This window comes from Tupaia chinensis, unplaced genomic scaffold (genome assembly GCF_000334495.1).
Source record: "Tupaia chinensis unplaced genomic scaffold, TupChi_1.0 Scaffold147069_1, whole genome shotgun sequence".
NCBI lineage: Eukaryota > Metazoa > Chordata > Mammalia > Scandentia > Tupaiidae > Tupaia > Tupaia belangeri.
Genome location: NW_006206919.1, coordinates 765,060 through 789,012, shown reverse-complemented (window position 1 = coordinate 789,012; position 23,953 = coordinate 765,060). Strand labels below are relative to the sequence as shown.

General features: G+C 39.0%; 1 protein-coding gene across 1 annotated transcript in view; it reads right to left on the bottom strand.

Moving 5' to 3' along the window:
• Positions 1-23,953, bottom strand: part of HHIP (hedgehog interacting protein) — a 116,064-nt gene that overhangs the window by 34,306 nt on the left and 57,805 nt on the right. Inside the window, exons 5-7 of the mRNA XM_006169492.2 lie at positions 2,377-2,528; positions 1,804-1,977; positions 744-887 (exon numbers count right to left, since the gene is read on the bottom strand). Coding sequence (XP_006169554.1) covers positions 744-887; positions 1,804-1,977; positions 2,377-2,528 — 470 coding nt within the window. The remainder of the gene's footprint in view (positions 1-743; positions 888-1,803; positions 1,978-2,376; positions 2,529-23,953) is intronic.

The window sequence follows — 23,953 nt, the reverse complement described above, 5'->3', positions numbered from 1 at the left end:
AAAACCTGCCAGCCATGAGATACTCCACTGTGCTTTTTACCCACACAGTTTTCTCTAATCACTAGAGCATCCTTGCAAGGTAGTTATTAGCACTCCCATTTAGTACTAGGTTGTTGGAAAAGTTGTGATGTATTTTTTATTTTTCCTTTTTTTGAGAGTGATTTTTGCTACAGGGCGTATATGCTTACGAGAGAGAGAGAGAGAGAGAGAGAGAGAGAGAGAAAGTGAGAAAGCGAGAACTCCACCCCCAGGGGGATGGCCATGCTTCAATCCCTTCTCCTCCATTCTCCTCTAGGGATTTAGGGCATGCACGCACACGTGCCCGGTGTGAGTTTTAAACTACCTGGTCTGGGACTCAAACTGCAGTCAACTACTTGGGAGTCCAGTGACATAATCATTACACATCTGCTGGTCCCAATGGTGTATTTTTTCTATTGATGCATGTTTTTCTATGCACAAATGCATCATGACTTTTCCAACAACTCAATACATAAGGAAATTAACATTAGAGGGGCTTAAGGAAACACAATATTGACCTCCACGTTGTTAAGATTGAAATCTTATTCATTCCTTGAGTCTAGCAGTGTTTCTTGAATAAATATCCCTCCAAATTTTGAGGTGAATTTTTCTTCCATAAATCTGTCTCTATCCTTGCCTAATCTGCCTTCTCCACCTGCTTCACACACTCACAGAAAGAGGGTGAAATACTTGGATAACGATGGGGTGTGAGTGTGTGTTCTCACCTGCCTGGGTCATGGAGCCCATGGGCAAACACTTCGGGGGGCTGGTTGGTGCTGTTGAAGTGCGGGTTGCTCCTCGGGATGGAGTATGGCACGCTGCACATGTCTGTGTCCACGTCCAGCCGGAGCACCGAGCCTGTGAAATCACTGAGACATCGGAGGATGGCATAAATCCTTTGCATTTTCAAGATTATTTCACCTGAATGAAATGGGGCGAGCTTGCTCTATGGAGAAAAGAGTCATCCTCTCATTGGAGACAGTATCATTAAAGTTCCAAATTCCGTATCATGGGAAACAAAACCAAGGGCACTTTGGTTCGCAGCAAGTGACTGCACCAACATACAGCTTGGTGGTGACTGAGGACCGTGGCACTATTAGCACACCGATTTTTGCAGCGGTCCTCTTTATTTCCTGACAACCCACGTATTTGATATCCCCAGAAAGCCTCTGCTTAGTGAAGTGAGTCCATTATGCAGGGCTGAGAGGCAGCAGCTGCACAGAAGCCTGAAGACTGGCTTGCTTCTCGAGGCTGCGTGCAGCAGAGATAGCCTTGCAGCACAGGGCTACATGACAGCGACAGTAACTTCCTTTAGGACCAAAGGGAGTATTACATCAATGTCTTACTGAATTCTTCCCCACTTTATAAATGCAGACACTGACAACAAAAGTTCAAAGTGATGGAACTCAAAGATGAGTCTTGGGACCAGCAGTTGGTGTAATGGCTACGTCGCTGGACTACCACAGTCAACCGTGGTTCGAGTCTCGGACCTGGTGGCTTAAACTCATGCTGGGCGTGCGTGCATGCATGCCCAAAGTCCCGAGAGGAGAATGGAGGAGAAGGGATTATGGCATGGCCATCCCCCCTGGGTGAGGGGGTGATTTTATGCTTTCTGTTTCTCTGTCTCTCTCTTTCTGGTGAGCGCACATGCCCTATAGCAAAAACCTCTTTAAACAAACAAACAAACAAACAAACAAACAAAAAACAAACCATGAGTCTTAATTCACTGACTCTGACCCTTTTTCCTAGCAGTCAAGAGGAAGCTGCTTGCTGTCAGCCTTTTACCTTAACCCATCCATCTCTTCCATATCATCCAGTGTGATCATCCCATCACCGAGAATGATGTACAAAAAGCCATCAGGGCCGAAGAGCAGCTGTCCACCCAGATGCTTCCGGTGGAGTTCTGCAACTTCGAGAAACACTCTGGCTGTTCTTGGATCAACTTGGTGGGGGTTTTTCCTACATTGTGAGAAGAAACAATACAATGATATTTAAAGATGTAAGGTGAATCCTCTAGAAAGCAAACACTTAGTGCCCAGAGAGGGATGCCACTACCTGGCATATAAATATGGTAACATGTACTTGAAATGGAACTGATACAAATTACTGATAAATTACATCATTTAAAAGGTTTTCTAAGTAGTATTTAAATTGAAAGCTAAATGAGGAAAAGTGCAAAAGCCATCATTTTTCTCTATTTCCCTTAAAGCACCCATAGAGGGGCTTAAGCAAGATAGAGATTGTGTTTTAATCATTGCCACTTTATGGCTCTTGTAACTTCAAAATAAAAGGTTTAAGCAGAGCTGGTGAGAAAATAAGATTTAAAAATTGTGATGCTCTGATGCATTTTCGCGATACCTGGATACTGTGTACTCCACAACCCGAAGAATGTGGTCATGAGGCCCGATAGCCCACCGTTCTTGGTTGGTGGTATAAGACACGTAGAGCTTTCCATTTTTCTTGTAATTGGGATGGAATGCAAGGCTTAGCAGTCCTCTTTCATCTCCTCCCTGCAGTCAAATGAAAAACACAAAGAATTGTGAAGTTAATTATGTTCTTTATTGTGTTTCAACTGGAACCCCAAAAGAGTCTCTTTCTTTCTTCAGGATAATCTTTGCCCAACCTCTTTTCTTCCTTGCCTCCTGCACAAAAAAGGATTATAAAACATTTCACTTTGTGGAACTCTTTAAGGGTTAGAACAAGACAATTGTCTTGTGTGGTTATCTATGCGCAAGAGTCTTACACCACTTTTGTCAAGTGATTTGTGTACGTAATCTTGGGGAGCTCGGAAGACAAGTTTAAGTGCTGTGTAGAATTCTTTCCTGGGTTACTAGGTTGCTCGTAGTTCATAGAAGACAAATAAAAAGGTTCATAATCAACAGTCACTTCTAATCCAAGTCTCCAAAACCTAAAACACAGTGCGGGCTGCCAACTCCCACTGTCTTGGCAATCTGTTTAGAAAACAGTTAAATTGCTTGTGTAATATGTAAACCTTTGTTTTACCCTGAAGGCATCCACATCAGTTGTCACTACGATGGTGGTCTGTTCATCACAGCTAAGTAATAGGCAGCCTTGGCCTATCTCTGTAGACACGAGAGGTGGTTTTGCATGTACCCTTCACTGCATAGGGTTTTTCTTTATAGACTACTGAAGAAGAGAGAGGAGAGCTAAAGGCCTGAGCTGGGGTTGGGGTGGGAAAAATATTAGAGAGGAAAGGGGACACTAGGAAATAAAAGAAAAAAACATCCCAAACAACTTTTTTTTGTTATTATATGAATGTCAAGAACTGTATACATCAGGCATGCCAGATGCTATAACAATTAAAACATCATCCTGTTCTTAAATAGAAAGGCATTTTATCTTTATTTTCTGCTAATTGGGTTTGTTGAAATTCGATATGGTCTTAGCATTTGTTTTATCCCGCAAGTAGTCTAGGAATTTCTATAATGAAATCAGAGTATCTAAAATGATCTAAATCAGAGACTTAAAGTTTGTATTTGAGCAAGGTGGCATTACATTTTGCCTATAGTCTAATGGTTATCCACATTGGTGAAAAACCCAACAGAAATGGAATGCTATGTCACCTTATTTAGTCCCTTAGACATCACAGTATCTCCTCTGGCAAAAAGCTATGAAAAGTTACTCTCCCTCTGAAGTGCTAGAAGAGGAAAAAAAAATCTCTAACACTGCAAAATCTTCACTAGGTTATGCACAATCATGAAAGCATTCTTATGTTTTTGTCCCACAAAGTAGCATATGTTATTAGCAAAGCACAGAACTGTATGTAGTTTGTATACTGCATAGATTTGAGAGGTTAAAGTTTAGGCATAAAAGTTCTCTCTTGAAATAAACATTGTTTGATGTGTTTCTTGGCTTAGAGAAAACTGCTTTCCAATATATACCATGCGTGGTAGAAATGTCCCAATTTTGAAAGTGTATAAATAATGAAGTGGATGCAAATATCCCAGAACTACCAAATCATTATTCAAATGTCATAAAGTCAACCTTTTTGCATGCGCTTAGTTTTAATTTTTAATCACAAGGGTAAGAGTCTAATGAACATGATTAATAAATGAGCCTATGTTTCTCAGATTAATTCTCTGATGATCTTAATATTAAGTTGATACTGCTGTTTTTCTTCTTAGATCTTCCCTGAATAAATCTCTTGGCTTTCTTATGAGAGATTGGACACTGGGACATGCTACTAAAATTCGGTAGTAGAGAAGCCACTGCACATGTTTAAACCTCCCTGATGGATTGTGTAAGGAGGCCCAGGGGTGGGATTTAGTTTGTGATTAATTCCTCTCTCGAATATGCTTTTCTCTAAATCTGTGAGTGCAGGTTAAGTACTGCATGCCTGCTTTACAAATGTTTGTGTTCCGCTATAAGAAGCTTTTGTTGAAAGTAGTTCTTTGTAGTTTTTAATCAAATCATCAGAAATACAATTTGAATTAGATAGCAACATGGTTTAAAACTGTGCTGGTTGCTTTTCAGGAATTAGGACTGTAGAATTAGTGTATCGTAGAAAGACAGATGGGAAAAGAGATGTAAACAAATCCACAAATGACAGAAAATCATTCACTCGAGCAATACACCTATCATCACACGAATGAATTTGGGAGTATCAACAGCGTTTACTGAAGTACTAAATATGGAAACAGAATGTCACTTGTGAATGACGGGGAAATAAATCGAAAGTACAATCAGTCAGTCATTCTGAATTCTTCAGGCTATAAGATTTAGATTTGATGTATTGTTTCATGTAGTTGCGTTTCATAACTCCAGGTACAAAGCAGTGTTCTGGTTAATTTAGAATCTTCTTTTTGTCTTTCTTAAAATTTTATTTTATACATTCAGTCAATGTACATCACCACAGCTTATAAAATGAAATTTCCCAGCATAAATACACTACACACCAGTCCAATGAACGATACTATCATACGCATTATCATCAACAGACAATCCTCCATTTTGGTGTCCCTTAAATGTCTTCTCTATTTTTCTCCTTGATTACCTTCCTCTCACCCTCCCCCATCTCCCACCTTCCGCCACACTGTCTCCAGTACCCGCAACATTCTCCATCCTAGAATCTTGACTAATCCCCTTAAGTCATTTCAGAGAAATACTTTCATAAGGATATTGAAAAAACTTAATGTATTACATAAATATCCTAGAGTGTCAAAACCAGTCTTTACCATTACATAAAAGGACTCATGACTGTTCAAAGATTAGAAAAAGACAGGTATCGTCTTGCTATACCAAGAGATTAAGTATTGATAGGGTCACATTTTACCTTGATTAGCTTTCAGAGCTATGTTGTCTATGCAATTAAAATAGTTTACTGACAAATGATAGTTTAACTCTCAAATGCAAACCCACCTTTGAGGTCTGGGTCATTTTTTCAAGGTCTATGTGGAGGAATATGTTGATTGGGCATTGAAGGGTTAGTTTTGGGCCAGGGTCACTTCAAGGCCATACCACCAGAAACACTACAAGAAACACCACCAGGGCTGGCAGGTGGTGTGGTGGTTAAGGGCGCTAGATTCCCACATGGCTGACCTTGGTTCGAGTCCCAGACCTGGCGGCTTGCTTTCTTACTTTCCTTCTCTCTCTCACTCTGTCCCTCTTCGGTCAAATTAAAATAAGCAAAAATACATAAAATATTTATATATATATATATATAAAAGAATCACCACCAGATATTTTAGGCCTCTCCAAGGGTGCATCAACTGTAGGTTCTTTTTTTAAAAAAATTATTTAACTTTATTTATTTATTTTAATTTAACTAGAGAGAGGAGAAAGAGAGAGAGAGAAAGCCATCAGGTCCGGGACTCTAACCACAGTTGGCTATGTGGGAGTCTAGCTCCCTTAACCACTACGCCCCCTGCCAGCCCCTATCAACTGTAGTTTTATAAAGACACTGTCCTAGTCTGAGTGCCTGAATATTGGTGCCTGGAAGCTAAGACTGGCTAACAGACCAGACCTCCCAGGCTCCTGTCCCTCCCTTCTATTATCTCCATCTTCTTTACCCCAGCTCTGTGTTCAAAGCCTCATTCTGTTGGTTTGAACCCCAATTCCAGAGGCTTCTCTTTGCCATGTCAAAATCTGATAACCCAGCTTGCGAGGCTCAGCAGAAAGAATCAACAGAATCCCTGTGCCAATGTTACTAACTCCTCTTCTTACTCCTTCCCTTCCTCTCCCTCATTATGTGTGGCTTTATGGCTCAGAGTATATGGAATCAAAATCATGCAGTCCTTCCAGGAATGTCAAATCATTGAATTGATTCTAGGGAGCATCTGGGGAGAATGAACCTCTAAATGATTAGTTGAGCCAAGCTGGCTAAAAAGAGAGAAAAACACATGAGCAGAATGGCAAATAAAAGATTTGTGGTGCAGGGAGTCCAGCCGTTCAAAAAGACATTGATTTTTAGAATTATACTTTTGAAAATTGCTCACCAATGTCCCAAATGTTTATCCTTATCCATGCAAAAAGCAGTGACTAGTCCAAACAGTCACACTGTACTTGTGTTTCATTATGAACACTGAACACTTTGTGTGTGTGTGTGTGTGTGTGTGTATGTGTGTGTGGGTGGTGTTTTCTGGGGATGCACACACAGCAACACGAGAACCCAAATGGAAGCCCAATGGGAACTGAGTACTTTTATAAACAATACTTTAGGGTTTCCTCTATTTGGAAATGCTTTCTTACTTTTTTCTTAAACTCACTGAGTGGAGTCCTACCCAGTGATCATAGGCTTCCCACGAACCTTCTTGCCCCTTTGCTCAGATCTCTTAATATTACATCAATTTCTGATGTTCATCAGTCCCACACCAAGTACAAATGACTGCTCCAAATTGTATTGTTGAGTGATGCAAGGTAATGTCCCTGAATCTTGGCATTGATCTATGTTTGTCATAGTAAATCATAAAACCCTCCTCAGACACTTTTAATAAACTAGTGAACGGTCAGACACTCTAGTTATCATTCAGCTCTTTGGAGCAATTTCACAGGTCCACAGAAACAAGACAAAACCCTTAATCAGATGTTGATAACTTCAGTGTAAGTACAAATTCAGATCTATTCCTGTAGTTTTGGCGTAAACTGCTGAGCAGATAGATCACAGTTCTAAATACCTACTTAAGAATGCCCCTCTTTTTGAATAATACAAAGTATCTATTTTAAAAAGAGATGTAATGGGACCAGCAGTTAGCATAATGGCTATGTTGCTGGACTCCCATGTAGTCGCCTGTGGTTCAAGTCCCAGACCTGGTGACTTAAAAATCACACCAGGTGCATGTGCGTGCATGCCCATGATCCTGAGAGGAGAATGGAGGAGAAGGGATTACGGCATGGCTATTCCCTCTGGGCAGATGATTTCTCGCTTTCTGTTTCTCTGTCTCTCTCTCTCTTTATAGTGAGTGCACACGCCCTATGACAAAAAAAAAAAAATCCTCTCCGGAAAAAAAAAAAAGAAATGTAATCATAAAATAATTGTAACAGAAATTATTTTCAAGAGAAATTGTGGGGCATATTCTTTCATTGTGATAGTATTTTATTTATTATTATTTTTATTTTTTAAGAAATTTTTGAGAGATTTTTGCTATAGGGCACATGTGCTCACTGGAGGGACAGGGAGACAGAAAGCAATAAATAACTTTCCAGGGAGATGGCCATGCTGCAATCCCTTCTCCTCCAGTCACCTTTTGGGATTTTGGGCATGCATGCACATGAACCCGGCATGAGTTTTAAGCCACGAGATCAGGGACTCAAACCACAGTTGACAACATGGGAGTCCAGTGACAACCGTTATGCCATCTGTTGGTCCTTATTTTATTTAGATTTAAAGAATTATTTTTATTTATTTTATTCATTATTATTATTTAATTTGACCAGACAGGGAGAGAGAGAGGGACAGTGAGAAAGCAAGCCACCAGATCTGGGACTTGAACTGTAGTTGGTCATGTGGGAGTCCAGCACCTAAATCACCATGCCACCTGCTGGTCCCTGTAATATTATTTTAAAGAAAATATTCCCTTTACACTGTCAGTAAAGTAAAGTTGAAGTTTTTTTTTTTTTTCTGATTTCTCTTTTAAATTTATCTTAATCTTTTTCAGGGAATGCCAAATTATGTATTTTAGGAAATAGAGCTAGGCATCACAGAATTGAAAGCATCATTACTCATTTTTGATTAGTTTTTCTTAGTAACCTTCTAGTAAATGACTGACTTCAAGTTCAATAGCCTATAATATAGCCCTGTGCTACTGAAAAAGCATAAAATATAAATAAGGTTTCATTGGCACTGTGTTCAAGATATTATTTGTCACACCACAATCCCTTCTCCATGTGTATATAGTGTTGGTATTTTGGACATGCACACATGTGCACCTGGTATGATTTTCAAATGGCCTGGGTTGGGACTCACACTGTGGTTGGCCATGTGGGATCTGGCACTCTTAACCAGTAGGCCATGGGGCCAACTCCAAAGTACAGTTTTCAGGCTATTGTCTCCACCGTACCTTGTTATGATGCTGAGTTTTGAGAGGTTAAACAATGCTACACTGTTAGAAGAGTGCATGGCCAAATCCCACTTCTGGGTATCTAACCAAAGGACAGGAGAATGCTTAGTCAGAAAAGTGCTTGTAGGGACCAGAAGTTAGCATAACGGCTATGTCATTGAACTCCCATGTAGTCAACCACTGTTTGAGTCCCGGACCTGGTGGCTTAAAACTCACGACAGGCGCATGTGCGTGTGTGCCCAAGATCCTGAGAGGAGAATGGAGGAGAAGGGATTGCGGTGTGGCCATCCACCCTGGGGGATGATTTCTCGCTTTCTGTCTCTCTATCTCTGTTTTTCTGGCGAGCGCACGTGCCCTATTATAAAAAAACTCTCTAAAAAAAAAAAAAAAAAAAGAAAAAAAGAAAAGAAAAGTGCTTGCACATCAATGTTTATTGGAGCATTATTTATGGTCGCTAAGATAAGGACCAAACTAAATGTCCACAAACAGATGATAGATTGAAAAAATGTGGCACATATACTCTAGGGAATACTATTCAGCCATAAAAAAACAACAAGATCCTGGTATTTGATAGAAAGTGGTCAAATATGGAAGATTTATTGCTGAGTGAAGCATGTCAAGCTATGAAAGAAAGCTACTGTATGTATCAACTTAATATATACCAACTATCTACACTCTATGGTAGAGACTGAAATATTAGAGGGCATAAAAGCAGTGAAAATAGTTATGGATGCTGAAGTTAGTGTGGAATGGGGGGTGAGGAGTGGGAGAAGAGAAGAGTTTAGGGAAGGATAGCATGAGAACAAATAGAGAGGCATGACCTTAGTGGATCACAGAAATGGTTTATTACCTGTTGATGATAACATGTATAGTATTCTCAACTGGACTGGTCTTAGAAGGATTTCATGTTGGATAAATTCTCTTTGCAGGCCAAATGATGTAAAGTGATTGAATGTTTAAAAAAAATAATGAGACTAAATAATAATAATGATAGTAATATTCTGAAAAAAAGCTATTTGTAGATGATGATATGGATAGTAATGCCTTTGTCTTGACTGCTATGCATGGGATTCCTGCTGGAAAAAGAAATGTTACACACTGTAAAACATGTGATTAAATGTAATATAAAAATATGATAATAAAAAAGAAAAAGAAATGTGCATGGCCAGAGAACAAGTATGAGAGTAAATATTTCAGGTAACTTTTGACACAGAGAGTAATTTGTATATGACACCTAAGGTTTCTCTGCTTTAAAATTTGAAAAGCTTAGCAATATGAAGAATTAGGCAGTTTTTGCAAATAGTAAGACCATCTTCTAATTCATTTTGTATACACGACATAGGCACAGAAATAAATGAATGGCGGCCTTTAGTAAAATTGTTGGTCTCTAAATACTGAAGGAATTTCTAAGAATTAATTTAAGAATAGAGTAAAAGTATAAAATAAAGAATAAAATATGTACTTTCACTATAAGGCGGGTCATTACATTTCCTTTATTTATTGTTATTCACCTGCTTATGTTCTGCTGGTATATACCAGGAAAGGAAAAGAGGCCTTGGAGATTAACATGACCCCTCCTCATGCAAACCTTTGTTTTCTCTTACACCGGAATCTTTTGCTATTCATAACTAAGAAAACAGGTTTGTTTGAGAATTCTTAGTACAAACATAATACCAGATTGTATTAGTTTTCCATTGCTGCTATAAAAATTGACCACAAACTTTGTGACTTGAAACAACACAAATTTGTCATCGTTTTCTATAGATTAGAGTCCAACATGGGTCTCAAAGGCTAAAATAAATATGTCAGCAGAGCTGAGTCCTGTTCTGTAGGCTCTGTGAGATGATGTAATCCACTTTCCTTTCATTTCCAGTTAATAGAATCCACCTGCATTCCTCAGTCTGGGAACCCTTTCCTTCATCTTTAAAGCCAGTAATGGCGGGCTCGTATCAATCACTCTGAGCTACTCTGCCTCTCTCTTCCACTATTAAGAGTTGCGATTACATTGAGCCCGCCCCAGATAATCCAGGATAATCTCCCTACGTGCTGTTTAGTGCTCGTAATCCTACTGCAACCTTAATTCCTCTTTGCCATGTAAACTTTTTGTTTTAGAGAGAGATTTTTTGCTATAGGGTGTGTGTGCTTACCAGAGAGACAGAGAGAGAGAGAGACAGGGAGACAGAAAGTGAGAAGTCAAGCCCCAGGGGGGATGGCCATGTCGCAATCCCTTCTCTATTCTCCTCTAGGGATTTGGGGCATGCATGTACCCGTGCCTGGCATGAGTTTATGCCACTGGGTCTGGGACTTGAAAGGGGGTCAACTATGTAGGAGTCCAGTGACATAACCATTCTGCCATCTGTTGGTTTGTGCCATGTAAACTAACATATTTACAAGTTCTGGAGACTAGAGTGAGGGCATCTTTTGGGGAATAACATTATCTGTCTACCACACAGATTATCTTAATTTGTTTTGAAAAAAGGACCTTAGATATCTGATTGCAGCCTCCCGGGCCATGCCTACCTGTGAATAAAATAAAGCTAGTTAAGTTCAGATAAGCTCTGTCATAGCAAGCTTCTTTTAGCAATCAGTACTGAAAGAATAACCAAAATTTTTTAGAATGACATGAAAGCACCCTTGAGAAGGGAGGAGGAAAGAAGGGGAAGATAAAATGAGGCATGTGACATGCGCACATATGAATTTCATCAAGAGCAAAACTGTTAGTCACATGGGTATCAAAGACATGGAGAAAGTAAAATTAATATGGGTAAACCATTTCTACTAAATGGACAATAATTAACGCATTTTTAAGTTCATTAATACAGTATTATTGGGACCAGCAGATGGCGTAATGGTTACATTGCTGCACTCTTATATAGTCTACTATGGTTCAAGTCCCAGACCCAGTGGCTTCAAACTCAGGCCAGGTATATGTGCGTGCATGCCCAAAATCCTGAGAGGAGAGTGGAGGAGAAGGGATTGCGGCATGGCCATCTCCCCAGGGAGTGATTTCTCGCTTTCTGTCTCTCTGTCTCTCTGGTGAAGTACAAACACCCTATAGCAAAAATCTCTCTAAAAAACAAACAAACAAACAAAAAACCCCAGTATTTTGTTTATCTGTTTTGAAACACATTGTATTGATTTCTTCTCAACTCCTAGAAAAGGTAAGAGAGTTGCTTCTACATAGTACCAAAGTTTAATCTGGTCTCAGAAGAGGAGTCAGTGCTCTGAGGACCCGGAGTTAGCTTTGTGGCTAGCTGAGTTGGGATGGAATATATGATTTAGTTCTGTGACATAATAAAAAATGTATTCAGTCTTTGTGTCCAATTCCTCTCTCAGAGCTCCAAAATCTCTTGCAATTTCCCGAGTGATAAGAATATGTTTTTATTATTATTCATAAGGAGCCCCTTTCAACCATACCTGAGTTTATGCCAATGAAATGACTATTGGTGTGCCCCTAGACAGCTTCAGGATGGGGGCTGGTGACTGGCAGAACCAAATATCTGCTTAGATAATTGGAGCTTTCAGTAGACATTCTTTTCCTACCCCCCAGTCCACCCACACTGTAGGGAGAAGGTTGAGTTCAATCACCAATGGCCAGTTATTTCATCAAGCAGGTCTATGCAATAAAACTTTCATAAAAAACCTTCAACAGTGAGGTTCAGAGAGGATGGCATACTCAGAAAGGGCATGGGAGTTTGATGTACCACCCTCCCCAAATATCTTGCCCTGTCAATATCTCCCATTTGGCCCCTGCTGAATTGTATCCTTTATAATAAAGCAGGAATAGCAGTGAATTACTTTCCTGTGTTCTAGGAGTCATTGTACTGAATTACTAAGCCTGCAGGGGAGTCACGGGAATTCCTGACTTGTAGTCGTTTGGTCAGAAATGAATTAAATAACGGCAGCCAGTTAGTGTGGGAGAATTGACTGGTGTGTATGTCCGAAAACACCCCAAAAAGAACCTGAGAGGTTCCTGAGCCCATTCTCCTTCCCATGGAGAAGGCAACCATGATCAAGTCTGCTACAGAAGTTAAAGTCAGAAATACTTGGAATAGCCTGGTTGTCTTCCTTTCATACAAATCTTACTCTAGGATTTAACACCCTTTTTTCCCTAAACTTAAGTTTGGGATACAGTATCTTCTTATTCACTTTTTCTAGTTTTTCTTGTCTTCGCTGTTCTCTGAGGAGGGAAGCAGCCATGCTATATTGAACTGTGACTTCCAGCTACCCGGAAGTCACAATAGCTTTCCTTGACAATTCTCTCCACGCTCTTCAAACCTATCATTTCTAGTACTAATGGTCTAGTTTTCTTTAAAATGTCCTCTACTTTTCCATTTTTGGCTTTTCTTTTGGGTAAGTCTTTAGCTTACTCCAGTTGCCTAAGTGCGGAGACTCAACCTGTCTCATTTGAATCGTATTTGCCCACTGTTCTGTTCTCCATGGAAGTACCCACATGTTGGAATGCTGGCAGGACCACAGCCTCATCCATCACACTGGCCTGACAAAGAGATCCATCCTGCTTCAAATGAACTTGGAGAGCTGCTAGAAGACACTTAGCAATCCAGAGTTTTTAGGAAGTGTCATGTGGGCTATATAAGCTCTGGTATGTAGCAGTCGGTCCATGCTCTGTTTAGGATCGTACATTTTATCTTCCGAAGGTACCAAGTGCAAAGGCGGACTAGAGAAGGATACTTGGAATAATTAGAGATAATCTCCATGGAAACCAGCTACCTGGAAGTCACAATGGCTTTCCTTGACAATTCTCTTCATACTCTTCAAACCTAAACACAATAAATCAGTTACATCAGCCTTAAGTTATGACTTACTCAGAAAGAAGATATTAGATGTGATTTTCCCCCCAGACTTCCCAGTTTTTCAGATCTTTCTTTTTAAAAAAGAATTATTTTATTTATCACTATTATTATTATTATTATTTAATTTGAACAGAGAGAGACAGTGAGAGAGAGAGGGAAAGTGAAAAAGCAAGCCATCATGTCTGGGACCCAAACCATGGTCAGCCATGTGGGAGTCCAGCGCCTTTAACCACCATGCCACCTGCCAGCCCCCCATTTCTCAGATCTTTCTTATTTCATATACTAATGTTTTTTTGACATACCTGCCTATGGAGAAAAATACATGTATATACTCACATATTTACTTTAAAACTATTTTAGTCATAATATTTTATGTAAGTAATTCATTTTATGTAAATGTATTTATTAAATGAAATTAAGTTATTATGTTTATATTTTATAAACATATTTCTGTTATGTTTATATTTCTCCTTAGGCTTTTGATTTGTTTTAACTGTGATGTTTGATACTTTATGGCATATTAGATATCAGATTGAATTAAATCTTTTACCTTATCCGAGCAGAGATAGCCACTGTATATACTTTAATCTAGATTCCCAAAGAGTCTAGAATAATATCAGGGAGGGGTTTGAAAATTAAAGACTAGCTGGCTCAATATGTGTCAAAATGCATCGAGTAATATCTGCGGTGTTCCAAAGTTTAGTTCTCTAAGACATTTTCTGTAAAAGACAACATTCTTCAATAAGATTAAACTATGTGGAACATCTATTTGAAACAATAAAGTAACAAAATGTAAGTGTACAAAAAGTGTAAATTCCTCTCAGAAACAAGTCCTAGTCCTTAACACTCTTTTTTTTTTTTTTTGAAGAGGTTTTTGCTATAGGGCACGTGCACTCGCCAGACAGACAGAGAGAGGCAGAGAGACAGAAAGCGAGAAATCACCCCCCAGCAGGGATGGCCACGCCGCAATCCCTTCTCCTACATTCTCCTCTTGGGATCTTGGGCACGCACGCACACGTGCCCGGCGTGAGTTTTAAGCCACCGAGTCTGGGATGCGAACCGCGGTCGACTACATGGGAGTCCAGCGACATAGCCATTACACTAACTGTTGGTCCCCTTAACACTCTTTTGAAGGAGAAAAATTTATAGAAACGTTGATTACACTTAGAGAAAGCAAAGCTCTTATTTTGTGTGTTCATGCTAAAACAAAATAACCAAGTTTTAGTAAAAAATGACAAGACTATTTATGGGAATTAAAAATAAATAAAAATGACAATTAAAAAAGCCTTATAACTTCATTAGACATTTTTTATAATCTACAAGCTTAATACTTGTTGGACCTTAGATTTTAAAAAGTATACATTCCTAGGCCAAACTGTAAAATGGTAAAATATTGAGCAACTGAGTTGTTGAGTACAATGAAATGTCTGATATGTAAATTAGGCACTAAACAACACGAGGTTGTAAGCTTCTTGGTGGGACTACATCCTGGTATTTCTGGTGTCTTTACATAGTTTCTCACCTACAGGGGAAGCCTCATCAGGAAAAGTAGGATGTTCTGGGTTCTTACTCTGTGTTAGAGTAATTTGCAAGTGTTATTCTGTTTAAACTTTATATCGACGCTAGAGTTTAATATGATTTTATTATTATCCTTATTTCTTGGATAAGGAAATAGAGGCATAGAAAAATTGAGTAACTTGCCCCATAGTAAATTGAGTAACTTGTGTAGCTATTGATAGAACTGGCAAAGAAGGGATGTCTGTGAGAGTAGGACGAATATGTCAACTATTAAGTTACACTGCCCACCATATTTCCTAAATGAAGACAGACACAAATGAAGAGTGGATTATGTTCCCTCATGAGCACTCTTCTTTCTTTAGAGAGAGATGTTTTTCGTTTGTTTGTTTGTTTTTTGCTATAGGGCACGTGTGCTCGCCAGAGAGATATGAGAGACAGAAAGAGAGAAATCACCCCCAGGGGATGGCCACACTGCAATCCCTTCTCCTCCATTCTGATTTTGGGTTCATGCTTGCACATACACCTGGCATGAGTTTTAAGCCACTGGGTCTGGGACTTGAACTGCAGCCGATTATGTAGGAGTCCAGTGATCTAACCATTAGGTCTGGTAATGCCAGTCCTGGGCACCCATTCTTAATGAATTGATGTTTCAAAATAGTCTTTAGGTTTCTGAACATCTACAAGGGAATAAATGAACCTTGTATTGCAGTTGTTTTAACTTTTATATGTCATTTTAGTGTAAGTGACATTCAGTTATTGTAACATACATGAGCTATACAAAGTGTGTATCTTAGTTATATGAACACAAACGTTAATTTAGGATTTAAGTAGTGTTATGACAAATGGACTATGGGGGGAGGGGTAAAAGTCCTGATTGGTGTAAATTTCTGTGGTGTAAAGAATCTCAGGCCAACCAGCTGGATCCCACATGACCTACAGGGTGATTTTGAGTTCCAGACCTGGTGGCTTGAGAAACATGCTGGATGCATATGTGTGCAAAGGGAGAGAGTGGAGGAGGAGAAAAGATTGTGGTATGGCCATTCTCCATGGGGGGTGCTTTCTCACTCTCTCTGTCAGTCTGTCTCTGGAAAAAAAAAAAAAAAGGCCTCTCATGGCCAATTTCAAGTTGGCCAGGTGACGTAACTGATTGCGGAGTTGTGAAGCAATGGGCAAGATCGGCCTGACAAGCCCATGATCACCACTGCAGAATACTCCTCCAGGCTCCTTTTATCCTCTTCCTCCGTGATAATTTTGCTCTTTTTTCTCCCGTTTTACATTTTTACCATACTTGTACTTTGTCATACTTATTCCTGTCAATGTTTCCAAAACCTTTTTGGGGAATTAGGCAAGAGTTTAAAATATAATTAAATAAAGCAAAACGGCATTTCTTTTATTTTAATTGGCCCAAGTCCGCAGTGCACTTTAAGGTTGACTGATGGCATTGCACATTCTATGGGTTTTGACAAATGTATAGTGACATATATCCATCACCATTGGACTGAACATAGTGTGCTCTAAAAATCCTTTGTGCTCCACTTAGTCATCTCTTTGTCCTCTAATCCTTGGCCACTACTGATCTTTTTACGGTCTCCATAGTTTTGACTTTTCTAGAATTCTTACATAGTTGGAATCATGCACCATGGCACCTTTTCAGTATTTCTTAATGTAGTTTTGGATGTAACATATGTTAAAAACTAGTATTCCACAAAAAGAGAATTCTTAAACATCCTTTCATGAAAGTTACATGGTTAACAGGAGTGAGAGGCAAATGGACATTCTTTGGTAAATATCTTGACTCCATCTCTTGAAGTTGCTTGGATAATCAAGACCATGAATGTGAAAGCTCTTTAGGAACTCGGATGTGCTGATTGAATGGAAGATGTAACTACCGCAGTGGAGAAGGAGGTAAGAACTATCCTCCTGTCCTCACGTTCGATTGTCCCATAAAATAGTAATAAGGTTTTGAGAAAGGAAATGTGATTTTGAAGAAGAGAATGTGAAGCCCTACATTTTAATCAGATGAGGAATGGATTTACGTTCTGTAGAGGAAGTACTATCTTGCTACCTGCCATCCTAAGAACTTTTGGACTTCAGAAAATTGCAGGCATGGAAGTGCACATTTATACTTATATTTAGCATCTGGCTCACCACATACTTTTGATAAATATCTGTGTATACCTTTTAAGGAGATTTAAGTGGTATGTGTTACCAGTGGCTTCTTAATGGATGACTTTGCAAGGCTTGAGGTAATCTGAATTTTTATTCTAGAGTTGAAACATACGTCCTATGGCATTGTGGCAACACAGTTTTTTTTTTTTTTCTCTCCAGTTAAAATATAGAGTGTTTGTATAGTCTAAAGTTAAACATGAAACAGTTCATTTAGTATGCAAAGGCAAGGAGTGAGAAAAACAAATCAACCCTAATATTTGTGTGTTCTCTCATAATGCTAATGGATCACAATGATATTTTCTCCCCAACACAAAGAAACTTTATGTTAAAATGCACTTCCAAGATGTATGATGGGAAAATGTGCATCTCTGATCATAGCAAAGAGCTGTGAAAATGAGCTCAGAGCAATATTGACTAATATAACACATATTAGTATTTACATAAACAAAAGAGAAGCTGAATTTAGACTAAATTTGTATATTCAATTATATACTGAGGAAGAATATAAGATTAGCCAAGAAGTATGTGAGATTATGCACATCCATTTAAAAAGTACATAATGAGCCAGCCGGTGGCCTATTGGTTGAGGTGGCTAGATCCCACATGGCCAACTGTGCAGTTCGAGTCCCAGACCTGGAGGCGTAAGAAACACAGCAAGTGCAAAGGCATGACATACCCCATGGGGGATGCTTTATCACCTTCCTTCTCTCTGTCTTCTCCAGCGAGCACATGTACCCTCTAGCAAAAAGAAAAGAAAAAAGTTATATATATCCTCAAAGATTAGATAAAGCTGATGAATAAAGGAAATATTTATTTATGTTTGGGATAGTTTCAATTTTTTCTTCTTTCTCTCATTCATGGGCTTTCTTCTTAGGACCATTCTTAAAGTATGATTATTTTAAAAATTATTAAATTGACAAATATTGGACAAATCTTGCTAGAAAAGCAAATAATTCCTTGGGGACAAGGAGGCCAATTGAAAAAAACATATTGATTTCTTCAGCTCCTCTCCTAATTTTTTTTTTTTACTTAATAAGAAGAACTAAGTGTTCTTTTATTGTCTTGCAATTTGGAAGTATCTTTCTTTGAATTACTTGCTCTAATAAAGACAAGGAATTTTCATACTTTATTAATAATGAGCTTACAAACACAAGGACTAACTGTTATAAAAATAAAAGTAAAGCTTTTATGGAATTATTAGGAATATTAGATTTTTACATTGAAAACTAATGAGAGAAAATGGACTCATATGATTTCATTTACCATTCTTAAAGCTAAAATCTCTAAGGCTTAAAGTCTGACCACTTTATTTTAAACATTAAACCCAGGAATATAAAGTGTGTTTCCTTAATAGTTTCACTTGACTTATACCTTCATTGTTTAAAAAAAAAAAAAAATCTTTTTCTCCTGTCAGAAAATGGAGGATTCAAGGCCCTTGCAGTAAGAGGAGAAAACAAAAGTCACAATATGAAGGCTCAACGCTCAACTCTTAGTGAAGGGTACCAAATTGTTTTTAATGAACTTGACCTCTTGCTTTTTATAAAGTTTATTTTTTATGATGTGTGGCTAATATGGTGGTCATGGAGCTAAAAGCATTATCTGCACATCATTATACAGAAATATAACCCTGGGATGCTTGAGTTTCCTAGTCACGTTTCATTACTCTCAGCCATTATATATTTCCTATTGTTACTCTAAATAAGAACTCAAATTGACTTATATGAGAGCAAACATTAAGCAATTAAGTAAGATTACTGCTTTGAAAAGAAGTCTCAGGGGGGGAAAAAAAGCCCCAACAGTTTAGACCACCAAGGAGCACTAATAAATTTAAGGAAATATGAGGTTTCCTTCATGTGACTTCTCTTGAGAAGTTATGCAATAGACTGCTGGAACTTCAAGGTCATATAAAAATTACAATACTTTTAACATTATTTTCTGAGTAGAGTTTGTATTTACATGATTTATTTGTCCATTAAACTTGCAGTTTACCAAAGTAACAAATCAAATTCTTGGAATCTTTAATATTTTCATGAAGTGCTATTTTACAAAATCATCAAATACAGAATGGTAATAAGACAGCAATACTGCAAGACTAAAGACGATCAATTGAAACATGTCTTCTTTTACTTTAAAAAATCATTCTTCTTTTAAAGTTTAAAGTGTATTCATTTCTTTCTTCCATGAGCAAGAGAGAGAAAGAGAAAGAGATAGAGAGATAGGCACCCCCACAGGGTCCTCACACTGTAACTCCTCTCCCCCCAACACCTAGCTTTAGACCTGGATCATGGGCAGGTGCACACCATGTTCATGAAGCCTCCAGACCTGAACCTGGAACTTTACCCATCTGGGGGAAGTGTTTTGTCAATGGAGTGCCATTGTTCCCCCCACCCCCAACCACAACTCATTCTTACTCCAAAGAGCATTACTCAAAATGAACAGAAAGCAAATATTTGAGATGCCTCAGAGACATTCATATTATGAAACTCTTTTTGTTATTTGACATTTCATATATTTATATTAATTCTGAATAAAGCAACAAATATGTTTCTGAATAAATGCAGCTTTCATGTTCCATTATATTATAAACATAAAATTCTACAGTGCTCTCTGGAATCAGGAAGGTGTCGGGCTAATACTTCGTTAAGGTGAAAGAGGCGTGGGAAGTATGTATTAGAGATATGTGGAAAACCTGGATGAAGTCCAGATTAAAGATAGAGCAGTGATTTTAAAATCAGAATAGAATTTATAAAGAAAGACAAAAGGGAAGGTTTGGATTTCTTAAGTTGGGAAGAGAAAAAAAAAAAACATTTGAGGAGTACATCTAACCTTCCTAAAGTATATGAGCATTTTTTGGTAAGGAAAATAGTGCCCGACTATACACTGTTTCCAGGAAGTCTCACCAGTAGAATAGTTTTCAATGGAAAGAAGCTCCATTTCCTATAATTCTTAATATCATAGAAATTTTACTTTAGATATCTGGGAATAATATAATTTTGGACCCACAGGCTGAATTTGGGGGAACTGCTGATACCCAAGTTGCATGAGACTGTGTTATTAGTTAACTAAGGGAAGAACCAATCTGAAAAACAGACCAGGGTTTTCTTTCTTTTTTCTTTTTAAGGCTTTTGCCATAGGATGTGTGAGCTCCTCAAAGACAGAGACAGTGAGAGTGAAAGTGAGAAATCAACCCCCACAGAGGATGGCCATGCAGAAATCCCTTCTCCTCCATTCTCTTCCTGGGATTTTTGGCATCTAAGTACATGCTTCAAGAGTGATTTTCAAACTGCCAGGTCTGGGACTAGAACTGTGGTGGACCATGTGGGAGTCCAGCACCTTAACCACCATGTCACTTGCTGGCCCCAGACCAGAGTTTTCTAATGTATTTATATTTCAACACATGTAGCAATTTGAACAAAACTGATGGCAAATCAATGATTCCTGTTCTGATTTCCAGAATCGCATTGCAGAGACAAGTTCCTCATCCTAAATCATTGGGTGAAAAAGATGCTTATAAAGGTTCCACTTTCCTGACAGTCAGCACTCTTTATTCGCAACCTCTAGCGTCATGGCCCTTTATCTTTGCTTACTTCACAGCTGTGGTTCTCAGATGCCAGCTGGTGACACAGTCTTCACAGGACCAAGATGGTGGCCAGTTGTTTCTGTGTCATTTTGCATCAAATTCCTATTCATTTATAGCATGGTGTTTCAGTGTATGGGCTCAGGGGTTTAGACTACTAGCTTGGTATGCAGCTTAGCTCCTCCATGTGCTAGATTTTTATTTTATTTATTTTTTATTGTCAGAGGGTATATATGCTCACCAGCAAAAGAAATGCCCAAGAGCAAGAGCGAGAGAGAAAGAGACAGAGAAAGAATTGCCCAGTGGGGTGTGGCTGCACCTCAATCCTTTTTCCTTCATTTCTCCATCCTGTCAGGATTTGGGGCATGAATGCACTGAAACCCAGAGTGTTTTTGACGCTGGGATTCAAACCATGGTCGACCATGTGGAATCCAGCTGCCATTGCATAGCAGTTCACCACTGTGCCCAGGGCAGGCTCACTTGCTACTTTTTTGACTTTGGGAAAAGTACTTTGCCTCTTCATGTCTTGGTTTTATCATCTTCAAAATAGGGGCATTTTTGGGGGGCTGGACCCAGCATTAAGAACATTCTGTGAAGCTGATCGACCTAGAAAGGTTCCAAATTTGTAACCCAAAGTCTCCCTGTGCACACCAGGCACATGTGTGTATACTCATGATCCTGGCTGGTTGGGGCAGGGGGTGGGATCGCAGCATGGAGACCCTGTTGGGGGTGCCTATCTTTCTTTGTCTCTCTCTCTTTCTCTCTCTTTTATTCTTTCTCGTGAAGAGAAAGAAATAAACTTAAAAATATAGGAGAATTTGCTACCTCATTGGTTATTGTGAGTTAGTTTATGAAAGAAATAGATGGTTCTGGACATGGCTTTGGTTCTTCTAACAGCCATCATTACTCTATGCCATGGCCTGGGCTGTCATATTCTGGTTGGAAAATGAATCTTTAAAGTAAGGCTTCTTGGAGTCAGCAGGTGGTGTAGTGGTTAAGATGCTGGACTCCCACATGGCTGACCTCAGTTTGAGTCCTGGACTAGGTGACTTGAAACTATGGGTGTGTGTGCATGTGTGCCCAAGGTCCTGAGAGGATAATGGATGAGAAGGGGTTGTGGCATGGCCATCCCTCCTGGAAGGTGATTTCTTGCTTAAATGCAGAATTTAATTTAAGAGAGGACTTGTATTATACAAAAGAATATCATGGACTTTAGCTTTGACTAGGGAGTCAGAGAAAGTCTCTCTGAAGATGTAGATTCCAGCTGAGGTTTCAAGGTGAGAAGGAGCCAGGAGAGAAGAAAGTTCCAGGGAAAGAAAAGAAGACCCTTTCTGGGTATGGAGCGTGATTCTTTGGGAAAAGAAAAAAGCAAGGATGGAGTACAAGGTTATGTACACTTTCCCATTCTTCCTTTGTGATTGTGGAGACCTTTAGACATCTGAAGGCTCATGTAAATATAGTGGAAAGAATGTGGGTTCTGGAGCCAGCAGGCGGTATGGTGGTTAAGGCACTGGACTCCCACATGGTCGACTGTGGTTCAAGTCCCGGACATGAAGACTTGAAACTCATACTGGGCACATGTGTATGTGTGCCTAAAATCCCAGGAAGATAATGGAGGAGAAGGGACTGCGGCATGGTCATCACCCCCCAGGAGATAATTTCTTGCTTTCTTTCTCTCCGTCTCTCCAGTGAGTGCACGTGCCCTACAGTAATAATCTCTAAGGGAAAAACATGTGGGCTCTGTAATGTGAGAGCCAAGTTTGAATCCTTGCTCCATGATTTACAGGCTCTTTGACTTTGGGAACTAATTTAACACCCCTAAGCTTCTGTTGCCATTGTTATTTTTTTCTACTGTTATCTTCTGTTTTTATAAGGTCCTTTTTAAAAGTGAGAAACACAGAAAATGAACATGTAATGTTACTAGCACTCAGCTGGCACAGATAGGGTTCTTCCAAGTGTGCGGAAAAATAGAATTAAAGCGCTAGATTATTTTGGCATGAAAACATTTCTGAAATCCATGATTAGTTTTTTCATAATACTCACTTTCCGTGAGCTTTTTGAAGACCCCCCCTCCCTCGTATTAGCTGATGATGGGGTGCATGGGGATGAACTTGTCATGCACATGACAGTAGGCACAGGAGGGCCATCTGGAACTGTGCAGAAGGGATGAAGGCTTCTGATTATATCCAGGATCAATCATCACTTATTCAGTCATTGAATCAGTCTATCAGAGTCACCACCCCAAACCAAGATGCCACTCTGGAAATTTAGGTCAGTTTGAGCAGAAATAATTCAGTTACCCCTCCAAAGCATTTACAATGATTCCATTTTGATAGGGAAAACTGTTTTTTTTTTTTAAAATCTATTTTGATGTTTTCAAGTGGAAAACTATAATTGGATAATGTTTATTACTCTGAGACACTGAGACAAAAGTGAGAAATCCTCCCCTGTCCCATGGGAACAGCCAGCTATGCTGACCTTCTCCTACATTCTTCTCTTGGAATTTTGGACACGCACACACATGCACCCGGAATGGTTTTCAAGATGCCAAGTCTGGGACTCGAACTGTGGTCGACCATCTAGGAATCCAGCACTTTAACCACCTGCTGGTCCCAGGCATCACCCTTCTTAAATGTGAAATCTAAATTCACATCATCATTTAATGTTATAAATAAAAATACTTATATTTATTTTTACACATGTGTGAATATATTAGAAAGAAAATATAAATACAAACACACTAGCAAAACGACACAGGTATTTCGAGAATCATCAAACTGTTAAAAAGCAAAATTCCAGAAGCAATCATTCATCAGCCTAATTTCAGACACAAAGATTACGAATGTTAACAAACTGCCTTGTTCTGCCCTTAAATATTTTCAGATACATAATATGTTGTTTCTAGGTGAGCCCATGGTCTGGTGGTTAAGGCAGTTGGCTTCCACATGGCTGACTGCATGGTTCAAGTACCCCCCTTGGAGACTTGAAAAATATGCTGGATGCAAGTACATGCATGCCCCAAATCCCGAGAGGAGGGGGAGATGGAGGAGAAGGGATGGTGGTGTGACCATGCCCATAGGGAGTGCTTTCTCATTCTGTCTCTCTCTTTCTCTCTCTCTTCTGTCTCTGGTGAGTACATATATTATCTGGGAAATTTAAAAAAGCAAAAAAGTTTCTTTTTTATGTTTCACCTATAAGCCTGGATAGTGGGAGTCAGAGACTTAGAATAAAATTAACTACCAAAATTAGCATACATGGTAGAAAACCTTTTTTTTTAAAGAATTATTTTATTTAACTTTATTTATTTATTTTAAATTTGACCAGAGAGGGACAGAGTGAGA